The 23965-nt window shown below is 34.5% G+C and overlaps 1 protein-coding gene across 1 annotated transcript; it reads left to right on the top strand.

The window, feature by feature from the left end:
* The first annotated feature begins 13839 nt into the window (after positions 1 to 13839).
* Positions 13840 to 15166, top strand: LOC127726446 (muscarinic acetylcholine receptor M3-like). Its single transcript, XM_052233822.1, has 2 exons — positions 13840 to 13850; positions 14260 to 15166. The coding sequence occupies exons 1-2, from the start codon at positions 13840 to 13842 to the stop codon at positions 15164 to 15166; spliced, it is 918 nt and encodes a 305-aa protein (XP_052089782.1).
* Positions 15167 to 23965: the final 8799 nt, after the last annotated feature.

Genomic DNA, 23965 nt, shown 5'->3' with positions numbered 1-23965 from the left:
CCTGAATTTGATCTCAGGTGCTCCGGAAGAGTACACAGATCCTAATACGAGAACAAAATTTTGTCCTTACATATTAACACAAGCACAAGATGGCCAAATGAAATATTTGTTTTGAAATTGATATGGAGAAAACTACTTACAAATATAGACATGGTAAAAAGGACAAAACTGGTACTTAATTCGGGGTTGACGCATTCATTTTGATCATGACAGGCAAATGCGAAACTGGTAGAACGCATAGCAAATGGTGTATATTATTATGTATTGTTACAAATGAACACGATAGAAATTGAAAATTAATTGCATTTTCTCCTGAATTGCACTTCACTTAATAATGAAAGAAATGCACTTGGAAATATTTAGCTAACTTTGATCAATTGACTATCAATAATCAGTTTATCTGATTAGTGAATAATGAATATTATGATATTTCGCTTTCATAAAAGATAAAGAATCCTCATATTTGATCCGTGTTTCATAATTTTGTTTATGAATTTTTCTCAGAGCGTTCAGACAAGTTATGCTAGAGGCTGAATCAGTATTTTTTTGCACTAAAACGTCAACAATACACATTAAAATGTCATTCGAACATATGCACTTGGTGATTCTTGCGTTTGGGTGATTGTTTAGTATACCTGTTCATGTGCATCAGTCTCGAGGAGGAATAGATAATATATTTTTATTTAAATTTGTTTATAGATATATTGTATACATGCTTTATTATTAATTTTTATGTTTATTTTTATTGAATGTCGGTTGAGCACAAGTCCTTGGTGACTACAGCATTCGGATAGCTATCATATTTGTTCATCAGCGACCAGGAGGACTTAATTTCATACTGGGTATGAAGCTGCTTCTGCTGTTTAGATATAGAAAATTCGATATATTAAAATTTCCAAATGGCTACAATTATATTTCAAAATGTAGAAATAAGTTTTGTAGAAAGTCTGGTGGTTTAAATGTAGTTTTAATAGAGAGTTTTTAAACTACTAAAAATTTCCTAAACCAGATGACAGTGGGCTTTATTTTCTAGATATTGTTTTGAAGATCAGTTTTTGTTAGGATGTGTATATATACCCTCAGATAATTTAACGTATTCATCCATAGATGCCTTCTCTGAAGTTGAAAATTTCATTGTTAGATAATGATAACAGATATGCACTGGTTGGGGATTTCAATGCAAAAGCCACTGATCTTCCAGATTTGTGTAGCCATGATGATAACTTTTTTTGTTTTACAGATAATGAACATTAATAGTGTTGAAGAAATTTTGAAATATTTTCGTGACCATATTAATATTGTTTAAACCGGAATATCATTGTACAGATAACATACACATTGTAAATTAGACCTGACACTTTCGGACATAGACTTGTGGAGCAGAACGTGACAAATATATAGGAAATGTTACTTGCCATGATACAAGTGTTGTGGAGTACTTGCTTTTATCCTGTAATATGTTTTCTAATATCAACATTTGTTTAAAGTAGAGGTTTTTAATCCTCTATTTTTAGATGTTCATTGTGAGTTAGGTTTCTAACGCATATTTGATGAAAAAAATGAAATCGTTACAAAAAAAAAGATGGAATAGTGATAAGAAATAAGAATGTACAGAACACGTAAGAGTAAATGAAGCTATTTATATTATAGTGTTATTAACTGGCTGTTTCTGTATTGGCCCTGTTATAGATTCGAGGTTAGCTTTATTGGACCCGAGACTCGAAGAGAATCTATAACAGGGCCAATACAGAAACAGGCAGTTCATAACACTTTTATTAAATGATTTTAATTCTTTGATTCAAATAAGAAACTTACCGTGAAGAAAATACAGAAATTCATATTTGAACTTGTCTTTTCGCAGTCACGATGGATCTTAAGCTTAACTGAGTTTTCATTAGCTGTTTGTCAACATTGATGTTATTCATCATTTCTCGTCCAAGTACTTACTCTTATGCTATAACAATTCATTTTATCTAGCAAATATAAAGTAGCTGGGAAGAATAAATCAGACAGTTTAACCATTGAATCGTCTGCGTTCTGATGATGATTGATAAACGGAAATGAAACAGTGATAATATAGAAAGTTTTGCTCGAAAAAGCTGTGAAATATTTCCGATTCAAGAGTTACAAAACACGTAACATCATTTAAACTTTTTTTTATGTTATTTTAAGTTAAACAAATATGATACAAATGTATTTTATGCAGAACGATACGTCCAAAGTTAATAAAATTGAGAATGGAAATGGGGAATGTGTCAAAGAGACAACAACCCGACCATAGAGCAGACAACAGCCGAAGGCCACGAATGAGTCTTCAATGCAGCGAGAAAATCCCGCACCCGGAGGCGTCCTTCAGCTGGCCCCTAAACAAATAAGTATACTAGTTCAGTGATAATGGACGCCATACTGAACTCCAAATTATACACTGGAAACTAAAATTAAACATGATGCAAGACTAACAAAGGCCAGAGGCTCCTGACTTGGGACAGGCGCAAAAATGCGGCGGGGTTAAACATGTTTTTTGAAATCTCAACCCTCCCCCTATACCTCTAGCCAATGTAGAAAAAAACAAACGCACAACAATACGCGTAAGCTTAGACGTAAGAAAATTGAAACCGGGAGTGAACGTCTCGTATTAGCCCATGAGCCAATACAGCTTTTTCCATATTGGACCGGTCCGAAAAGCAATATTATCTCTTGATTTATATCGACAGCGCAACGTCATCCGTATTACGGCTGATTTGCTCATATCATTTAATAATAGAAATATACGAACTACGTTGGATGAGTTGCTCTTCAAAACAAAATATATAACAGTCTGATTTTGATACAGTTGTGAATAATTTGTATGATATCTTTTAAAAATCTTCTGTTAATGTATTTGGTATGACATGTAAAAATTCTAAATATAGGAAATTTAATAACAAACTTTGGTATAATACAACATGTCCATTTAAAAAAAAGATTTTTCACAGGGCCAAAAGAAAATATGGGCATTTAAAAAGTCAGCTTTTTAATAAAATCTCAATGAAGAAGGCAAGTAGAGAGTAAAAAAGAAAGATGATCAAGCATTTTCAAGATTATCAGATAAAACTGCTAATACTCTCAGACAAAAATCATACACTGATTCTAATGGCTTATGGAAAATATTAATCAATATTGACAAACCCAAGTCTAGTTATAATGAAAAGGTTACTTTGGATACTTTTTATGAATATTTAAAAAAAAAAAACAAACAAATAAAAAAAAAAAAAAAAAATGAGGATGTTGATGGAGATGAAGAACTTGATATTGATTTTGATAAAAATTCTCCGGAGAATATTGAGAATATTCTAAATTCGCCAATTTCACAAGACGAAATTCTGACTGTTGTGACAAATAAAAACAATAAAGCCTCTGGGTATGACAATATTATAAACGTAAATATTAAAAATACAGTTCCTTTTATAATGCCAATATACTATTAACTGTTTGATATAATATTGAAATTCCGGAAAAATACCAAACTCGTGGTCAGAAAGTATTATCCTACCAAATTCATTTATATGTTTTGGAGTTTAGTGTGACGTCCATTTTCACTGAACTATTACACAATTTTATTTAGGGGCCAGCTGAGGACCACCTCCGGGTGCGGGATTTTCTCGCTGCGTTGAAGACCCATTGGTGGCCTTCTGCTGTTGTCTGCTCTTTGGTCGGGTTGTTGTCTCTTTGACATATTCCCCATTTCCATTCTCAATTTTATCAAAAAATAAAGGTAATATATATATATAAACCAAGTTCATATAGACCTATCACATTTGTGTCTGGTATGGGTAAGACTTTCACTGCTATCTTGAATGAATGACTTAGCAAATTGTCAGACAAGATAGGACTAATAACATAAGCCCAAATAGGTTTTAGAAAAGACAATGCACAACTGATATTTTTTTCACTTTGTTTGCTTCACTTTTTATTTACCAGTCACTTGGCAAACAATTCTACTGTACCTATGTGGCTTTCTCAAGGTCATTTGATACCATATCTAAGGCCTAATCGTGGATTAAGTTACAAAATTGTACAAATATAACTGGGTAAATGTTCAAAGTACTGCATAGTTTTTAAGTAAGTAAGTAAAATTTATTGAAATAAAGTCATGACATTGGACTATCATCAAATACAACAATTACAAATGAACATATAAAAGTGTTTTTAAAATGGAAAGAAATCTTAAAAACAACAATACATTGAACAGACAGATTCATATCATACATCTTGTTGACACCTAAAATACATATTTTACATACATCTAAGTCATTACTGCTTACTATAAATTTAAATTTCTCAAACTCAGAAAAAGAAGGTATAACAGAAATAATGTTTTTTTAATAGTTCTTCCCTTGGCTTTTTTAGTTTGGTACATATAATAATAAAATGAAATTCATCTTCAACTCCTCAATTACACAGTTTACAAATCCTCTCCTCTACTAGCAGTTTGATATATCGACATCTTTCAATATATAAGTTACTATTGCTAATTCGTATCTTAAAAAATGTTGTAATGCTTTTTTTGTCAATATCTGTGAATAAATATTTTTCTCTGCAAAAGTTTGTTTTAAAATTACGGTATGTTCTCTACTTATTACCGCCTGCCTTTTAGTTTGTATGATAATGTTAAATCTTGTGTTAAAAGCAGTCAAGAATGTTCTGCATTCTTTAGGTGTGACATAGGAGTAAGTCAAGGAGAGAATCTGTCTCCTCCCCTATTTACAGTTTATCTAAATGCACTAGAAAATTACTAGGAATAGTAAGGATGCATCAGAGTGGAAAAATCCATAGATTTACTGTTATATTTCTTGGAGTCTGCATTCATCAGCTCTTTTCCAATTTTGTGTTTTATTGTAAAATTCATCTGATAATTACGAAAGCGAATTTTCAATTATATTTGGACAAAAATCCTATCTTTTGCATAATAAATGCTTATTTATTTGCTAATATCTTTACACTGAGACTTTGCTTAACATTAACAATAATTAATGAGATACAAATTCAGACCATGAAAAGACATCTTGGGGTATCTAGACTTTCTTAATTTTTCAATTTGCGCAGTAGCTATGTGTTATTTTTACATGCTATATACATGATATAGTTGAGCAACTAGATTCCATGTCTGTTTTGTTAAACTGACCTTTTAAGGTTTTTGGCTGAGCTATTTTTAAAGTCTCGAAGATGTTGTATTTTTTGCAATGCAAGTGTTGGTCAAGGAATCTGATTTAATATACTCTAGAAACCAGATGGTGGTTATTGGTCTTTTTTCTTTCTATAAAAGTCGGACCCTAATTCCCTTTTGACGCACACAAGTTTGCAACATAAATCCTATTTCTTGTTGAGTAATTTCGCTGCTTTTATGAAAAAGCAAATTTGCATATACAACCATTCAATTGCCAAGTAAGGTTAGATATTTCAGAAATGCTATTATCTGCACTCTCTTTTCTTTTTTCAAGGCCCTGCAAGTTAGTGTCGGGGCCATATAGTCCGTCATTACGCAACGAACAATTATACGGACATTTTTTTCTACACTCCTTTACATATTGAGCTGATTTTTAGTATGTGAGTCTACTATGATGAGTTACCGATTGAGTTTACGTTTAATTCCGCTCCGCTGATTTTTGCCGAAATTACGGGCTATGGACTTTGACAATTTTCATGAAGATAACAGTTATTCAGACTTTTTTCTAAACTCTTTCACATATTGATCTGATTTTTAGTATGTGAATCTACTATGATGATTTACGTTTCATTCCGCTTCGATGAGTTTTGCTGCAATTACAGTTTTTCATTATCAAATTTCCACTTCTAAAAATGGCGTCAAGCTTTTTTTGCGAGCGTGGCGATTCCGACACATCTAGTGTTTTAAAACTAATTACCCAGTACTAATTGCAAAAACAATTTTTATACGAAAAAAAAAATCTACAAAGTTTGTAGCAAATGTATAAAAATTACTCTAAATGGACCAAAAGCCTAGAACTCTATTAACAGACTTTTCTCCTGTGTAACCATGCAGAAACCATGCAAAAACGCGCTTGGATTTTTAAAACAGTTAGATTTACATCAGATACATTGTAACCACATTTATTCTTTTAAATACGCTTATCAAATTAATCAACGGAATCACTTTCTCTAGATTTGCTTTTATAAATATTTATATCTTTTCACCACATAAATCCAATTAGTGATGCTAACTACATTTACAAACAATATTCATAAATCAACTGAACTAAAAACAAACAACCGTAAAATATAATGTATATCGATTATAATACTAACATCTATCGGCTTCGCCTCGAGCAATAGTTGGTATCTCAGGGACAACAAATTAAAAAATAAATATCTTTTAGCTGAAGCAATCTTCAATAAAATGTTTAGTACCCCTCATTTGTCATTCTTTTTACCTCCAATAATGTAAACATTGTAAGTTTCATTAGAACATCAGTTGTATCTCCCTTTGAAACTACTACCCAGTGCCTAATCGTTTGAAAACGTCATCGGAATTAACAGTCTTTATCTAAATCTACAAGTGATTAGCACTGATCTGTAACAAATTATCAACATATAATATGTAAATTCCGTGAATTTGTAAGCTATTAAAACAATGACAGTAATTAGATATTACAAATCAATTTTACATTTTCCTGATGTTTATAAAGTGGGATGTTTGGAAATCCTTGTCGACATAAAAGTTATAGTATGTAGATGAAACAAGTATCTATAGATTATCGTTTACATTGAAGACAAAGATGAGAGATTTAAACAATTGTAAAGGTAAGTGAAATTCATTAAAAAAAAAAACTTAATAAGTACCTACATGTACATTTATGCATGTGCGACTCTTAATAATACACAGGTGTTACATGTTTATAATAACAAGCTTGATGACAAAAAAAAATAAAAAAAAACATCCAATACTTCATATAGAAGCTGGGATAATTTGAAAACTATTTTAAATGTCTTTTTGATATGATGAGAAAAATACACCCAATGCCCATCTGTTCACTATTGTGTTGTATGGGCATAAACACTAAAATCTAATTACAGAAATTTCTATCAGTATGTATGGGGAATATAGATTCAGACATTTATAAGAAAAATGATACCAAACTAAGATAAAAATTTTAAAACAAAGGTTTAAATTAGGAAAAATTAGGTTAAGTATAGAGAAGACTGGTACTTTACTTTTGTAAGCATTTGTGTATAGTATTAGAAATGTTTGCGTAAGCATGACGTACATTGGTAAGCAACTGATATCTATATTCATAAATTGTAAGTAGTTCTGTTATTGTTTTTAATAAGCAGGGTGAGGGACAAATGACTATCATAGTCCTGATTTGAAACAGACACAATCTCTTCAATGATCTCAAAGTCGTGAAGTATCAATTATGAGAGGTCTTGGGTTCGATTGGGGGTCCCAAAGACACCAATGGTATTTGATGCTTCTCTGCCATGCACATGGCAGTAAAACAAAATGAATATAAAAAAAAAAAAAAAAATGTGGTAAGGATGAAATCAGAAAATTGTGTCCGAGTAGGGTATCATATCCTTCTGTTTGTCTTAAACTTTTGTACTAGTCAGTAAATACCCGACACAGCATTGTCGGTCTATCAAATATACCGGATTCATTTGATATATCATTTACAAATGAGACAACTTTCCATCAGAGTCTAAATGACGTGTTTGTTAGAGACAATAGGTATGAGCAACAAACACACACACACACCGTATAGTAAGCTTAAAAATGCAAAGTCATTACAAAATGTGAAACAATTCAGGTGAAAAAAACCAGCAGCTTGATTTATGACAAAACAATAAACGAAAAAACCCAAATATACAGACCTTCTAAAATTCAAACTGACCACACGCACGATACACGCACGGTGAATGGACGATAAATGCACGGTGAATGCACGATGAATGCACGGTGAATGCACGATACACGAAGGTCTGTATGACTTAATGATATACCAGTTAACCAGGTATCGCGTTCGTTGATATTCACAACTTCACAACAGACACGGCGGTTTTTATGCTAATTATTCATGAAATGCCGTTGGACATTAGATATATATTATTTCGTAACTCAGATAGTCAACAAAACAGATATATGAACTGACCAAACGACCATTTTAGTTCAACAATTTCGGGTTATGTCCTTTCCGGCTTAAAATTCACTTGAATACATTCAAATTTATGATTCCGTCAAAAAACCAGAAGATAAAAAATGTTATGAATACGATTTAAAGTTTCGCTTTCATTGGATAAGCCATGTTCGTAAGATATCGTGACTGGTAAAAAACCTTAATGACGGTACTTTGTACATACCATAATCCTGATGTTTGCATGTTGAAGTACTATTACTTATAGATCGTTTAAATCTTCTTATACATATAATGTCATATCTAATAAGGTCTAACTAAAAATAAAAACTGAAAATGACATAACGTTAACTTTTATATGCAGTGACATGCAAGTTAAGATTTCACCTCAAGTATACGTATTTAATGACCTTCAGTTTTCTAGTATGTAGACTTATTTGTTTTGTCATTTCGTCGTTTACGGCTTTTTAAATGATATTGCCAGTTTGTCTTCGACTTTGGAATTTTGATTGTCCTTTCGATATACTTTATATTTACGCATTGGAGAATTCCTAAAACACCTGAAAATAAACGAGGTAAAATGATTTAAAAGTGCTTTAATTTTTTAAAATCTGGTCGTCTGATAAAGTAATATTGGTATTGCGCAAGGTCGTGTTTTTCTCTGACTGTTAATGACGTCTTTACACTAAATCCATTTGATGTTGGATGTGTACTGATTGACATTTAAGTCTTAGATGCATAATTTTTTTATTATTTGTTATTGGCTTTGAACTAGCTGTCAGTAACTGTTAGTACTCTCAGATCTGTACTTAGTGTCTTTTTGTTGTGGGGATGTACATGTATAAGTACCCTCCGACGTCCACTCTGTACTTTTGTTAGGTGTATTTCTATTTGTACCCATCTGATGAGTTAAGCCTTTCCAACTGAATTTTATAGTTTGTTCTTATGTTGTATAGTTACATCACTGTCCCAGGTTAAGGGGAGAGTTGGCGCCTTCAAACCAGTTTAACCCCGCCACATTCTGTATGTGCCTGTCCCAAGTCAGGAGCCCAAGTCAGTGGTTGTCGTTTGTTGCTGTGTATTAATGTTGTGACCTAATTAAAAACTAACGAATATTATGTCGCAATTATTGAATTTTTTTTTATGTCAACAGGCTTTCGTAATCTCAAGAAAATCTTTATAATATATTTGTAAAATGTTTGCTTTTAATTTTAATCGTCAGGAAAATATTTAATGATAAATATCCTTTATTCTTCTAAATGAGTAGCAATTAAATTCTGTAAAATTTAGAAGGTAAACGTTTTGAAAATAAGACAGTCTTAAGTAAACCATTAGCAATGATAATAAGTTATAGGTGTTCATAGAAGGTAAAAGTTTGGAAAATAAGACAGTCATAAGTAAACCATTAGTAATGATAATAAGTTATAGGTGTTCATAGAAGGTAAAAGTTTGGAAAAATAAGACAGTCATAAGTAAACCATTAGTAATGATAATAAGTTATAGGTGTTCATAGAAGGTAAACGTTCGGAAAATAAGACAGTATAAGTAAACCATTAGTAATGATAATAAGCAGAACAATGTCAATTATAGACATCGTACTATAACAGCTGGTAGTTTTCTCGTGTCAATTATAGACATCGTACTATAACAGCTGGTAGTTTTTCTCGTGTCAATTATAGACATCGTACTATAACAGCTGGTAGCTTCTCGTGTCAATTATAGACATTGTACTATAACAGCTGGTAGTTTTCTCGTGTCAATTATAGACATCGTACTATAACAGCTGGTAGTTTTCTCGTGTCAATTATAGACATCGTACTATAACAGCTGGTAGTTTTCTCGTGTCAATTATAGACATCGTACTATAACAGCTGGTAGTTTTCTCGTGTCAATTTGAAAGACTTTAACATATAACTAGAGCAGCTATCATTTGAAGCTGTTTTCTACGTGTGGAATAAGTTAGTACCTTAGCTGTAATTGGCAAAACATTTCGGAATTTCGGGTCCTCAGTTATCTTCAAACTTGTACTTTATTTTGCCTTTTTAACTTTTTTATTCGAGCGTCACTAGTGAGCCTTTCGTAGACGAAAAGTGCTTCTGGCGTATAAATGTTAATCCTGGTATCTATGAAGAGTTTATTCAATATAATTTTAAGATATTTTTTTATCTTTGGGTGCAATCAATATATTTCCGAAGAACATACTTCTTCAAAGTTTATTGAAAAGAAAAAAACAATTTTGGCTACAACTGGTGCGGTCTGCAAGAAATATTCAATAGAAAAATGTTTGTTTTATTAGCTATTAATAAATAGAGATGTCATGAAGTATAATAGAAGATATCGACCCTACGAGATTTCGAGGGAAACATACAATTATCAACAAAGAACATTTCTCTATTAGTTTATATAACTAGAGGCTCTCAAGAGCCTGTGTCGCTCACCTGATTCTACTTTGGTTTTGGAAATCATGTAAAAATAGATTAAAATCATAACAGATACCCTAATAATGATTGAGGCCAAATTTGGTTTAATATTGGCCCCGCAATTTAATAAAAAATCCTGGTGGCCATCTTGAACAGTAAATCGGCAACAAATTAGCAACATTTCATGCACCTCATAAGGAACATTTATGCCATGTTTGGTTTCATTCCATTCAGTGCTCCTCTAAAAGAAGCATTTCTATGTATTTCCCATAGTGTCTTATGTTAAACTAAGTCCCCTGTTGGCAGTTATCTTGGATGATGGTTCGGCTACAAAGTAACAACATTTGGTCAGCACCTCATTAGGAACATTCATGCCATGTTTGGTTTCATTTTATTCAGTGGTTCTCTAGAAGAAAACATTTGTATGTATTTCCCATAGGGTCCTATGTTAAACTTACTCCTTCTGCTGGCAGCCATCTTGGATGACAAATCAGCTACAAAGTAACAACACTTGTTCAGCACATCTGAAGAAACATTCATACCATGTTTGGTTTCAATCCATTAAGCAGTTTTCTAGAAGAAGACATTTGTATATATATTTCCTATAGGGTCCCTTGTTAAAAACTAAGTCTCCCGTTGGCAGCCATATTGGTTGATGGATTTGTTACAAAGTAACAACACTTGGTCATCACCTCATAAGGAACATTCATGCCATGATTTATTTCATTCCATTCAGTGGTTCTTCAAAATAATACTTTTGTACGTATTTCACATAGGGTCCTTTGTTAGACTACGTTCCCCGCTGGCAGCCATCTTGGATGCTTGATTGGCTACAAAGTAACAACACTTGGTCAGCACCTCATAAGGAACATTCATGCCATGTATGGTTTCATTCCATTCAGTGGTTCTCTAAAAGAAGACATTTGTATGTAATGTCCATAGTGTTCTTTGTTAAACTAAGTTCCCCGCTGGCAGCCATATTGGATGATTTACTGGCTACAAAGTAACAACACTTGGTCAGCACCTCATACGGAACAGTCATGCCATGTATGGTTTCATTCCATTAAGTGGTTCTCTAAAAGAAAACATTTAGATATAGGAAGATGTGGTATGAGTGCCAATGACATGAATGAGACAACTCTCCATCCAAGTTACAATTTATAAAAGTAAACCATTATAGGTCAAGGTACGGCCTTCAACACGGAGCATTGGCTCACACCGAACAGCAAGCTTTAAAGGGTTGTATGTATTTTCCATAGGGTCCTATGTTTAAATAAGTCCCTCTCTGGTGGTCATCTTGGATGATGGATCGGCTTCAAAGTAACAGCACTTGGTCAGCACCTCATAAGGAACATTCATACCATGTTTGGTTTCATTCCATTTAGTGGTTCTCTAAAAAAAGACATTTGTATGTATTGTCCATAGGGTCCTATGTTAATCAAAGTCCCCCACTGGCTGCCATCTTGGATGATTAATCGCCTACAAAGTTACAACACTTGGTAAGCACCTCATAAGGAACATTCATGCCATGTTTTATTTCATTCCATGTAGTGGTTCTCTAAAAGAAGACATTTCTTATAGGGTCCTACGTTAAACTAAGTCCCCCTCTGGCGGCCATCTTGGACAATAGATCGGCTTCAAAATAACAACACTTGGTCAACACCTCATAGGGAACATTCATGCCATGTTTGGTTTCATTCCATTCAGTGGTTCTCTAAAAGAAAACATTTGTATGTAATGTCCATATGGTTCTTTGTTAAACTAAGTTTCCCGCTGTCAGCCATCTTGGATGATTTATTGGCTACAAAGTAACAACACTTGGCCAGCACCTCATAGGGAACATTCATGCCATGTATGGTTCCATTCCATTAAGTGGTTCTCTAAAAGAAAACATTTAGATATAGGAAGATGTGGTATGAGTGCCAATGAGACAACTCTCCATCCAAGTTACAATTTATAAAAGTAAACCATTATAGGTCAAGGTACGGCCTTCAACACGGAGCATTAGCTCACAACGAACAGCAAGCTATAAAGGGTTGTATGTATTTCCCATAGGGTCCTATGTTAAACTAAGTCCCTCTCTGGCGGCCATCTTGGATGATGGATCGGCTTTAAAGTAACAGCACTTGGTCAGCACCTCATAAGGAACATTCATGCCATGTTTGGTTTCATTCCATTCAGTGGTTCTCTAAAAGAAGACATTTGTATGTATTGTCCATAGGGTCTTATGTTAAACGAAGTCCCCCGCTGGCAGCCATCTTGGATGATGGATCGGCTACAAAGTAACAACACTTGGTCAGCACCTCATAAGGAACATTCATGCCATGTTTGGTTTTATTCCATTGAGTGGTTCTCTAGAAGAAGTTCAAAATGTAAAAAGTTAACGACGACGGACGACGGACGCCAAGTGATGAGAAAAGGTCACTTGGACCTTCGGGCCAGGTGAGCTAAAAATAAGAAGATGTGGTATACTTGCCAATGAGACAACTTTCCATAAGAGACCAAATGACACAGAAATTAACAACTATACGGAACCGTAGTTTGTCTATTTTAGAATATTTATATACGTTTTTTTCTTATTAGATATAACCTACTTTTGAGTTTAGCACAAACTTATATCTTGGACCCTACTCCTTTAAGACAGGACAGTTTAAATTCATATATTTGAAAATTAATGATATGATCTCAAAGTATGTATGACTTTAAAACAAACGTTAGAAAACTAAATTGAATGGAATAGGGAAACTGTCCCCTTGCTTTACATGCATCACCCATCATACGATTTCTGAGTCACATCTAGTTACAACAGTAAGTTTTTGTAGTCACTTCAGAGAATTTTGTGTTCTTAAGGATGTACTTAGGTGAAATTAAAAAAATCTAGAAGTTAAAATTGATACTGTAAGTCAGAAGAGCATTAGTTAAGGAACAAAATAAGCTAAAAATATTGATAGGTTATGGAGCTCCTTTTCGAGATATTTAAATTTTTTTTAAAATGGGGACTTTTACCTTATATTTGCATTGGTCTCAATCGAAAGAAAAGAAATCTAGAATCTGCTTGAATTTTGGTAAATGACCTTATATGAGCTATGAAGTCTTATATGAAAGTGTTATAGCAAAATATTTTACCCTGTATTGAAGGAAAAATACCAAGGAGTCCGAACATCTGACACAAATTCCTGAACCTGACCTAAGTACAATCCTTAAGACTGCTACAACACAACTTAATGTTATGTCATTACATATACAAGGTCAGGCTATCTAGATCCTGTGGACCATGTCAGGCTATCTAGATCATGAGGACCAGGTCAGGCTATCTAGATCCTGTGAACCAGGTCAGGCTATCTAGATCCTGTAGACCAGGTCAGGCTATCTAGGTCCTGTGGACCAGGACAGACTATCTAGATCCTGTGTTTTCCGTTGTTTTTTTCTTTACTTGGTTTGTATATCAATCTGTGTATATTTTTCCGGAAGAGTCGGGTGTTGGTAGATTTGACGATATTTTCGGCTATTCCTGTTATCCGTTATACATATATCCCGATTCCAAATAAAAATTACTTATCAGCAATAAAAAGTGTTTTTTTTTTACATTTAAGGTAGTCGTCAAGATGGCAGAAAATACAACATCGAGTGCCAACATCGAAGACGAAGACTTCGTGGCGTCAGATGGACTTTTGATCTTTGCTGGTTTTATCATAATATTTATGATATTACAGGAACACATTAACAATATTTTCTTATATACGAGACAAACATTTACGTACGGCCTATAACTTATATCTTATCAATTTAGCAATAGCAGATTTAACAATAGCAGCTGTAAGCATGACGGTCTATCTAACGTACACACTGAGGAAAAATACCTGGGTGTATGGTTACCATGTGTGCAAAGTTTATCTTGTCCTCGATTTTCTTGCTTGTACTGTTACAGTTATACTAATGAATGTTATCAGCTATGACAGATTGATGCTTCTAAAACAGGGTGCCGCCTACTATGTTGAACAAAATGTTAAGAAAGCCATTTTCAAAATGTTTGCGTCATGGATTATTGGTTTCTTACTATACGGACCTGCTATAATTGGTTGGGATCACTGGACTGGAGAAGATGTAGTTGAACCAGATGATTGTGACGTACAATTTGTCAACAATACTGCGTATACAACTACGACAGCGGTGGTTGAATTTTTCCTGCCGCTTACGTCCCTTGGCGTGTTGAATATATTGGTAATAATAGAGATCCGAAAATTACGTCATAACAAAGTTCATACAATGCAAATATCGACCGTTCAGAGCCATGGTTCAGAGACTGTTCAAAATGAAAGCTTTAATAAGAAAGAAAAGGCTAAACAAAAGTCAACAAAAAAAGCAACAAAAGCGGCCAGGTCCCTTGCAATACTTGTTCTCGCTTTTTTCCTTACATGGGCACCTTATACAATACTGACTGTTGTGATATCATTTTGTGATGGTTGTGTTATTATCCCGGTTTATGAAGCTTTTACATGGTTTCTTTGGTTTAAATCTGCATTGAATCCGTTTCTGTATGCATTTAGCAGCGCTCGATTTCGAGAAAATTTCTTATATTTCCTATGTTGCGGCAAACGACATTTCCGGCAAGTTAAATGACATATTAACTGTACGTTTTAAGTACAGTTGCAAAATCAAGTTGTTATCAGATATGGTTATTATCAAGTCATTTATTATTATAAAATTTTAATTTCAAATGACTTTCATTTTTATTTACGAGTTTGAATATCCCTTTGGTATCGTTCGCCTCTCCTTTGTACCTGGCTTAAAAAAATAAGGTTGACAATTTGATAAATTTGTCCACTTTTCACATGTATGTACTCGTAAAATTACCTTGAGACCTGAAGAAAAAAAACAGAAATTGAATGTGTTACATACAATGTAAAGCCCCCGTCAAGCTAGGTTCACACTGCCGATCATATCAACTCGATCAAGCCCGATAAAGACAGATTAACCGATTGGGAGACTGGTCTGACTCGTTCGACAAGAATGTTCGGGGTGGTCTAACTTGCTCGTCATCGCTCTGACTTTCTAACCGACATTTTTTGACATGTCAAAAAAGTTCGAGAAGGGGTCAAGAAGCCAATCACTCGAGAAGAGATCGGGAATTCGTCGAGTAGCGGTCGAATTGATCGGGAAAAGATCGTGTAGAGATCGAGTTTGGTCGGAATACAAATATTTAACCGATCAGTAATCGACCATCTCGACCTTAAAAAAAAAGTTTTCTCGACTTATATCTGATTGCTTCCCGACCAACGCCATCATGTTTCATCTGTTGTTCAGATTAACTCGACCAATGACCGATCGTTTCCCGATCGCTTCCCGATCACTGCTACTACTATTGTTTTTGATCCCAGACCAACTCGACCAATATCCGATCTCTACTCGACCAAATTCGACCACTTTTCGATCTCTACTTGGTCATACACGAGTTCACATGACTGCTTCAAGATTCTATAAAAAGGTGTGCAGATCTGATAAACTCTCATAACTTGCTGGTGCTCCGGAAGGGTAAGCAGATCCTGTACTACACGTTGCTCCCGTCATATTGCTAAACATAGGTACAAATCTGGTGACAAGTCTCATTTGGTGGTGTCATTCTCAATAAGAGAGGATTAAATTTTATAAAAAAGAAAATAAAATCGGTTCAAATTATTATTATTATTATTATTATTGATATTTTAAGTATTTCCTTAACTATAAGGATCTCCTAATGAACGTGCAATCAAGAAACTACTTTTTTTTTTTAAACGCAGAACAAAGGCAAAACATATACCAAAGCTAAAGTTAAACTTTAAACAAAACAAAACATAAATACCTTTATTTTAAAACAATCTAGGCAATTTTATTACACATGAGAACAAGATGTCATACTAAAATATCTACTTCGGCGGTTTCATGGTGAAACTACAAGTAACTGTATAATTACACTGCTGAACTTAATAAATACTCTATTGCCACTCAACTGATTCAGAACCTGCTGGTGAATCGAAATAGTGCTTAAAAGAGAGACGAAAGATACAAACTCATAGTCGAAATAAACTGACAACGCCATGGCTAAAAACAGAAACAGACAAACAGACAAACAGCAGTACACAAAACACAACATAGAAAACTAAACATGCTAAAGACTGAATAACACGAACCCCACCAAAAACATGGGATGAAACTTAGGATAGTATCTAAGACGGACCCCAGTGGATGTCACAGCATTCCTTCCACGGATATGATCAATACTTGCCATCTGCCTTCCCTGACGCCATTCACCAGAATGTAGTTGATTGTGAATGATGGAATCAATGGTCTCTGGGGACTGATTCAAGCAGCCAAGCAGGCCTTGAAACCGCATGGCAAGGATACCTAATACGTTTTACACCACTCGCCTTGCACGGGAAAGTCTGTACTGTAAAAATAAACACTGGGTGATTATACAAAATGTATTCAAATGCAAGACTATCGCAAATTAATAACAATAAAACAATTGAAATTCCGTTGTTATATCAAATTAAGAGAATTCCTTCTCTTTTGCATTTTATCAGTACTGGTAGAGACTAAAAAGGGAATGTCATGATGAAAAATTCTTTTAAAAAAAAATATGAAAAATTGATCTACTGAATGATAACCAAAATAAATGAATGTGTCCATGGGACACAGATGATGCCTCGCTTGCAAATAACGTTATAAAGGGACATAACTCAAGAGCGATAAAAGTGACGCAACCCAAATTCTAACTTGATCTGAGTTTTCTTGTAATAAGCATTGTATATAAGTTTCATACCATTTGGTTGAGGCAAACTTAAGATAGAGAACGGAAACGGAAAATTCAGCACATTTTTTCCATTTGTAAAAGGTACAAATCGAGATCTAGAACGGTAAAAGTGTCGCCACCCAAATTCAAACTTGATCTGTGCGTTGTAGTAATAAGCATTGTGTATAAGTTTCATAACATTTGGTTGAGGTAAACTAAAGTTAGAGAACGGAAACCAATTTCGGGACGTGCGTACGGACGTACAGACGGACAAAGGTAACACTTCATGTCTCCTCCGCTGCGGCGGGGGCAAAACACTCAGAATGAAATTAAACACCCGACCAATTGCCGTCTATCCCTACGACCCCTATACGATCAGGTCGATCTGGTTTGGTCGAAATCGGGATGAGATCGAGTATAGTTGATTTAGTCTAGCTGGTCGAATATAGATCGTGTAGAGATCGTGATTTGGTCGGGATCATCGAATAGATATTCAATTAGTGGTCGGGTTTCAGTCGTGTAGAAGTCGTCAAGGAGTCGTAAATGGTCGAGTTATAGTCGTGTACGGTCTGATAGCGGTCGGATAGAAATCGTATACGCCGGATCAAGAATTTAGTTACGCTTGGTCGTGGAAATTTGGGCAATCGGGATCATCGAGTTAATCTGATCGGCAGTGTGAACCTAGCTTCACACTAGACCAAGACCATGAAGATCCCACTACGATCTATAAAACAAAATAAGATCGTGGTGAAATCGTGGTATGGTCGGCTTAATTATTCAATATTTCATAGTTTTCACGTTTATACCACGACCTTGCTACGATCCTGATAAGATCCTGCTACGATTTCGCTACGATAGTAACACGCTCTTGCTATATCTAACAAGACCTAACCACGACTTACACGATCTCTATACGCTTCTACCAAGACCGTCCCGATCTCAATACGAGTCTACTACGATCGAACCACGACTCCACTACGTTTCTACGACGCAGACTACACATTTTTATGGATAGATGTAGGAGGATATGGCGTCCGAAATAGAACCATATCATCCTACATCTATCCATAAAAATGTGTAGTCTGCATCCACCAAGGGAAGGAGAACTAATGAAAAAAAACCTTTATAGTAATGAAACAAGGATCCGCTTTTAGGCGGCCTTCTAATAGCAACATACTTTCTATCGAGTGCGCCACAAGCGTGTGGCACGTTCCATCTTCTCTGAAAGTCTTCGGCAATAGCCCACCATTCATCTGGTTCTAAGATATGACTTTATCTTTAGATTTCTGTAATATTGCCTGTCAAACCTCAGGAATAAAAGTACTTATAGTATTGCGCGCGACCCTGAAATCGTACTGAAGGGTTGAATACCTATCGCTAGAAGCTAAGTGCTTTAAGATAATAGCAACTTTCACACCGGGATATTGTGCCTTTCTGAATCGGGTGTCTATCTTCTGAATTCGAGGACTTACTCTGTTCAAAAGTTCATCAAACATTTCTGGAGGCATCCTTGAAAAATCAAAGAATGATTGTTGATCCTCCATTCTTAATTCTTTCAGAAGTCGGTCGTTATGCCCAAACTGGATTCTCCTTTCAACAGAAAGCCAAGGGCGCATCCAACAGGACCTACTCTTTCTATTATGTCTTCTCCTCCTTCTTATAACTAAAAGTGTAGCCTGGTCAGCCAAATCGATACAGTGCAGCTGAATTAAAGATTGCAGAAGTAGGTTTTGCTCATGTTTGTCCATGGTTGAACTAAAGGTAGAAGTTATTGCATCCGTTTTAAGCGTAATAAAGACATAGTGAAATCGGGATAGTCGCAGTGAAATCGTAGTAAGGTCGCAGCGAAATATTTTCCATTGGCTTCCCCGATTGCACCACGTTTCCAATACGATGCTACTATGCCCATCCCGATCTTACTACGTCTTTACTACGACCTTCCTACGCTTCTACTACGACTAGTTTTGGCCACGACTGCACTACGAACGTTTTGAGCATGTTCAAAATTGGTAGTTGACCTCCACGATCATGAAGACCTTGGCACGTCCTTACCACGACCACCACGGTCTTACTACGACTTCCAAAATTTTTCATAATTTCTGAGGTCGTAGCAGGATCGTGGTCCTAGTGTGATGGGGGTATAACGAATGACACCTTCTAGCTTGATAGTTTGTTTGCTTCTCTTTGATCGTTTGCCAAGAATCGTCTACATAAAAAGTGCATCATAGAGAAGTTGTCATGGTTCGTTTCTATTTTGTAGGAACATAAATACACGATAATTTTATTATTATGTTATTGTGCAAAAAAAGGCAAAAATAATGATGGCGGCTTTCAACTGATCTTACCATATTGTATATCTGTTCTAAGTTAATAACAGCATTAGATATACCAATTTACGAAGTATGTCCTAAGTATTGTCTAAACTATACATAGATAATGAGCACTGTTTTTACTTATCTGTACACGGGTTTTAATTACCTGTACATAAGAATTGTTCAAACGTGTAAACTAGAAGTAATTTAAATGTACATTACCACAACTAATTACTGATAATCACAGTAGGTATAGTGTCCGGCTGAGATGTGTTTTTTCGAGGGAATCGGTCCACTTTTTTCGAGTGTAGATCAGGTTTTTTTCGAGTGATAAAACATGCGATCAGATCGATTTACTGCTATTTCGCGAATATAATAGTTTTATTCGCGACTGTTCATCTTATTCTGAATGCTATACTTGTACATGTTTTGAGCACAAACGACGCACAATTTCCGTGTAGGTCACTCATAATTCAGTGTTTTATATTGTCCGTGTTTTCTCGAGAGCAACATCTCAAACGACAAATGGTCCGGGTTTTTTTAAGAAAATGTAAATAAGAAAGAATACAATCTTGGGCTAAAAAAATGACTTTTTCTTGTTTGGAACTGTAATTTAGAGAAGGACAATATTATTTATTCTTTATAAGTCATAAAAACATATTACTTTAATGATTAATTTAACCCTTTTCAATTTAATGATAACTTTCTGTTCTGAAAACATAATTATTACCATAACCTTGCAGTGTTACGATATATAAAAAATCACTGGGTCCTTTTTAAAACCGTCTGTAGAACCGAGGAGAGGAACTCATAATCTTTTCAATTTCATTTCATGCTACCTTTGCTTTTACTGTCAATGATATTTTATGGTTGATATATATATTACAGTGACGAAAAAACATAAGAGCAAGAAAACTAAGGAAAAGCATTAAACAATCAGAAAAATTCAATATAAACCCAAATATCCTATTGAAAGAGGCTCCCCCCCACAAAAAATACAATAACAGTTGAATTGACTAGAATATCTAATAAAAAATAAAAGAACAGAGTTCCAATGTCCCCCGCGTTGCACATATTTTATCTATCCAAGGTACAAGGGCAATGACTAAACAAAGCACTTTAAAACTTTTTATTTATATCTTAACAGAAATGAAGGCTTCAGAGCAAATGCAATGTGATTTCCATTATAATTAATATTTCCAAGGGGCATAACTTGTTAAAACTATTTGATCAGAACTTATTTTCGAAAGTGTCAAAGATTTTGCTGATATAAACCTATGATAAAAGTTTCATAAAAATCTGGCAAGAATTGAACACATGAGAGTGCTAACGATGCAATTTTCCATATAATCAATGTTTCCAAGGGGCATAACTCTTTTAAAAATAATTGATCGGCAATGATTTTCGAACTCGTCCAAGACATTGCTAATATAAACCTATGATATAAGTTCCATAAAATTCTGGCAAGAATTGTACAAATGAGAGCGCTAACGATGCAATTTTCCATACAATAAATGTTTCCAAGAGGCATACCTCTTTTAAAAATAATTGATCGGCCCTGATTTTCGAACTCGTCCAAGACATTGATAATAAACCTATGATATAAGTTTCATAAAAATCTGGCAAGATTGTACACGTTAGAGCACTAACAAGACTGGAAGGACAGACGCACGCACGAATAGACGGACGCCCGGTATTTCTATGTCCCCCGTAACGCGTTGCGCGAGGGACAACACTTTATAAATTGCATGCGTCCGAAATGCTTTTCCGATTGACTTTCATCCAGAACGCCCAAAGCCGAATATTTGAAAGCCAAGGATACATAAGAACCGAAACATTTCAAGAGCTATATGACCAAAAGGGCCTTAAAAATAGCCTAATCCATCTAAGGTCGCTTTTGCCTGATGGAGTTGAAACTTTAGTTTCTTTATAATTTTTAAATTTATAAACGGACAATTTTAAATGATTGACTGATGGTTGCTCAACGTCCAGTGGCTAATATTTCATGCATGTTCAAGACGAGAACCAATTAACAATAAATCCAATATTTAGGTCCTGTAACAGAGGACGTTCGGGATCTCTTCTCCTTATTTTTCAATTGAGCTGCTATGTCCCCTCCCTAAATTATCGTTTTATTTTTGTAATACTATGAAATTGTTTCTGCACAAGATCCTGCTGCCATTATCTATACTACTAAAATAACGAGGTTCAATTGTTAGCCGGCATGACGTAAAAAAGACGAATCAAAGAATTCAACTTCATATATAACTAATATAGGACAATGGTGTTGTTTAAAAGTTACACCATTCAAGGCCCATTTGTTTTCGTCATAATTAATATTACCAATAATTAACAAGTTCCGGGTCGAATCCGATACCGATACCAACAGTATATGTCACATGTAGATTCCGTTTGTAACCTGTTACCTTCTTCCAGTAGTTGTTTTATATTTATTTTACACTATAGACACTATTTTACGCGTCTGTTTTCTACTACATCAATACAGAAAGATTTTGAAAGCAGAGAAAACTGTGCACCGAACAATCAGCATGACTTTATTAGATGACAATACGAATACTAAAAATTCAGGCTAAAAATAAAGCATAGGTACTTTATTTATTTCACTTGTGTTTTATAATTCATTAATGTATCAGTTTCTGGGCGTGTCCACTCAGTTCTGGAGGATATTTTAGAGATAACTTTATTGTATTTCAGTGAAGCTTTGTGGACGTCCATCGGTAGTTTTACTGTCGCAAATTTAGTTTACCTGGCGAGTCGTAGCGGAAAATAATTTCCAATGTTTGATTATTAAAGACGCCTTTTTAAACTGTTAATGTTAATTTCTGTTAATGTTATTCCTGCTTCCAAAAAAAAAAGTGTTCACCAAATAAGTGACCATAAGTTACTCATTGGAAAAGGTAGATATCAGACAATACCAAGAGACCTATAAGAACATATCTAACTTGTAAATACAGATTCCTTTATAAAACATTCTTAAGAACAGAAGGAAGGGGACTGTTATAGGTCTTTTTGCCTGTATATATATGTATATTCAAATTAGTTATTTTTAATTTTTTGTTATCATTTGATTTTTGTCACAAGAAAGGGATGGGGGTACCTGATTAGTGATTTTGTGATAAGTGATTAGGCAAAAAAAAAAGAATGTCCGGTATACTTTACAGTTTGTATTTGCGATTACAAAATTATGCATTTATGGCGATATACTTTCTTTGAAGCTTTAATTTATATTTCTTGCGGACTTTTTGTTTTTTTGAATGTTCCACTGAAATTATGCACATATTAATTTATTAACTGTTTGTAGTTCAAGAAACGTAAGTAATCACCTTTTTTTTTTATTCGTGATTGTAGGTGAAAGACAAATCAACAGACAACCTGCAGAATATTTCCAACACAGACCTGCTATTATCCACCTTAGTTGCTAGTTTGGGATTAAAGGTCTTTCAATGCCTTGTGTCAGCTTGCTTCCATGTGCCTAATATTTTCCCAAATGCAAGCTCAATAATTGCAAAGATAGTGAATGTTCAGGACAACAACTGTATATCTCCAAGTGAAGTGACTCAGTACTCCTCCTTGATCCATAAGATTAATGATATGACAGATTATCTTCATCTTTCTGACAACATTTTATGGAAGTGCCAGTATAAATACAAAGAACCATTCCACAAGTTCCTGGTTCCACCAGTTAGTGACTGCCTGCAATGCCAGGGAACACTGTACACTTTCAATGTTACAAATGTGACAGTTTTCACTTTGGAAGGACCACTACCAGCTCGCAAGTTAACATTGCGTTGTAAGAAAGGTTGTGGTGCCACCTACTCCATTGATACATACAATAGTTCAAGTACCACCAAGTTTTATGACTTTCCAACAAAATGGATCGGTGCCTCAAACAAAGTTTTTCTATCCGACGCAGTGCATGAGCTGATGTGTGAATCTGGGTAAGTCATTGACTTGTAATTATTTAGAAGTGGAACAGTTGCCAGAGTATTATGCTGAGCTGAGAGTTGAAATAATACATAACTTAAGTATTAGTTGACTAAAAATGTTCAATCATTCTAGGCAAGCAATCACCACACTTATTTATATATATATATATATATATATATAACCAGTCTAAAAGGGTGCAACATCACCAAAAAATGACAATAAACAAACAAATGTAACTATAAATATTTCGGATAACAGATATCCATGTTATCCGAAATATTTATAGTTACATTTGTTCGTTTATTGTCATTTTTTGGTGATGTTGTACCGTTTATACTGGTTATATATTATATTTTGTAGTGTACTCTATCCTATTTATATGATCCATTG

This window comes from Mytilus californianus, unplaced genomic scaffold (genome assembly GCF_021869535.1).
Source record: "Mytilus californianus isolate M0D057914Y unplaced genomic scaffold, xbMytCali1.0.p SCAF_17, whole genome shotgun sequence".
Taxonomy (NCBI): Eukaryota; Metazoa; Mollusca; class Bivalvia; order Mytilida; family Mytilidae; genus Mytilus; species Mytilus californianus.
Note: the sequence above shows the minus strand (reverse complement) of the source record. Positions and strands in the feature narration are given on the sequence as shown.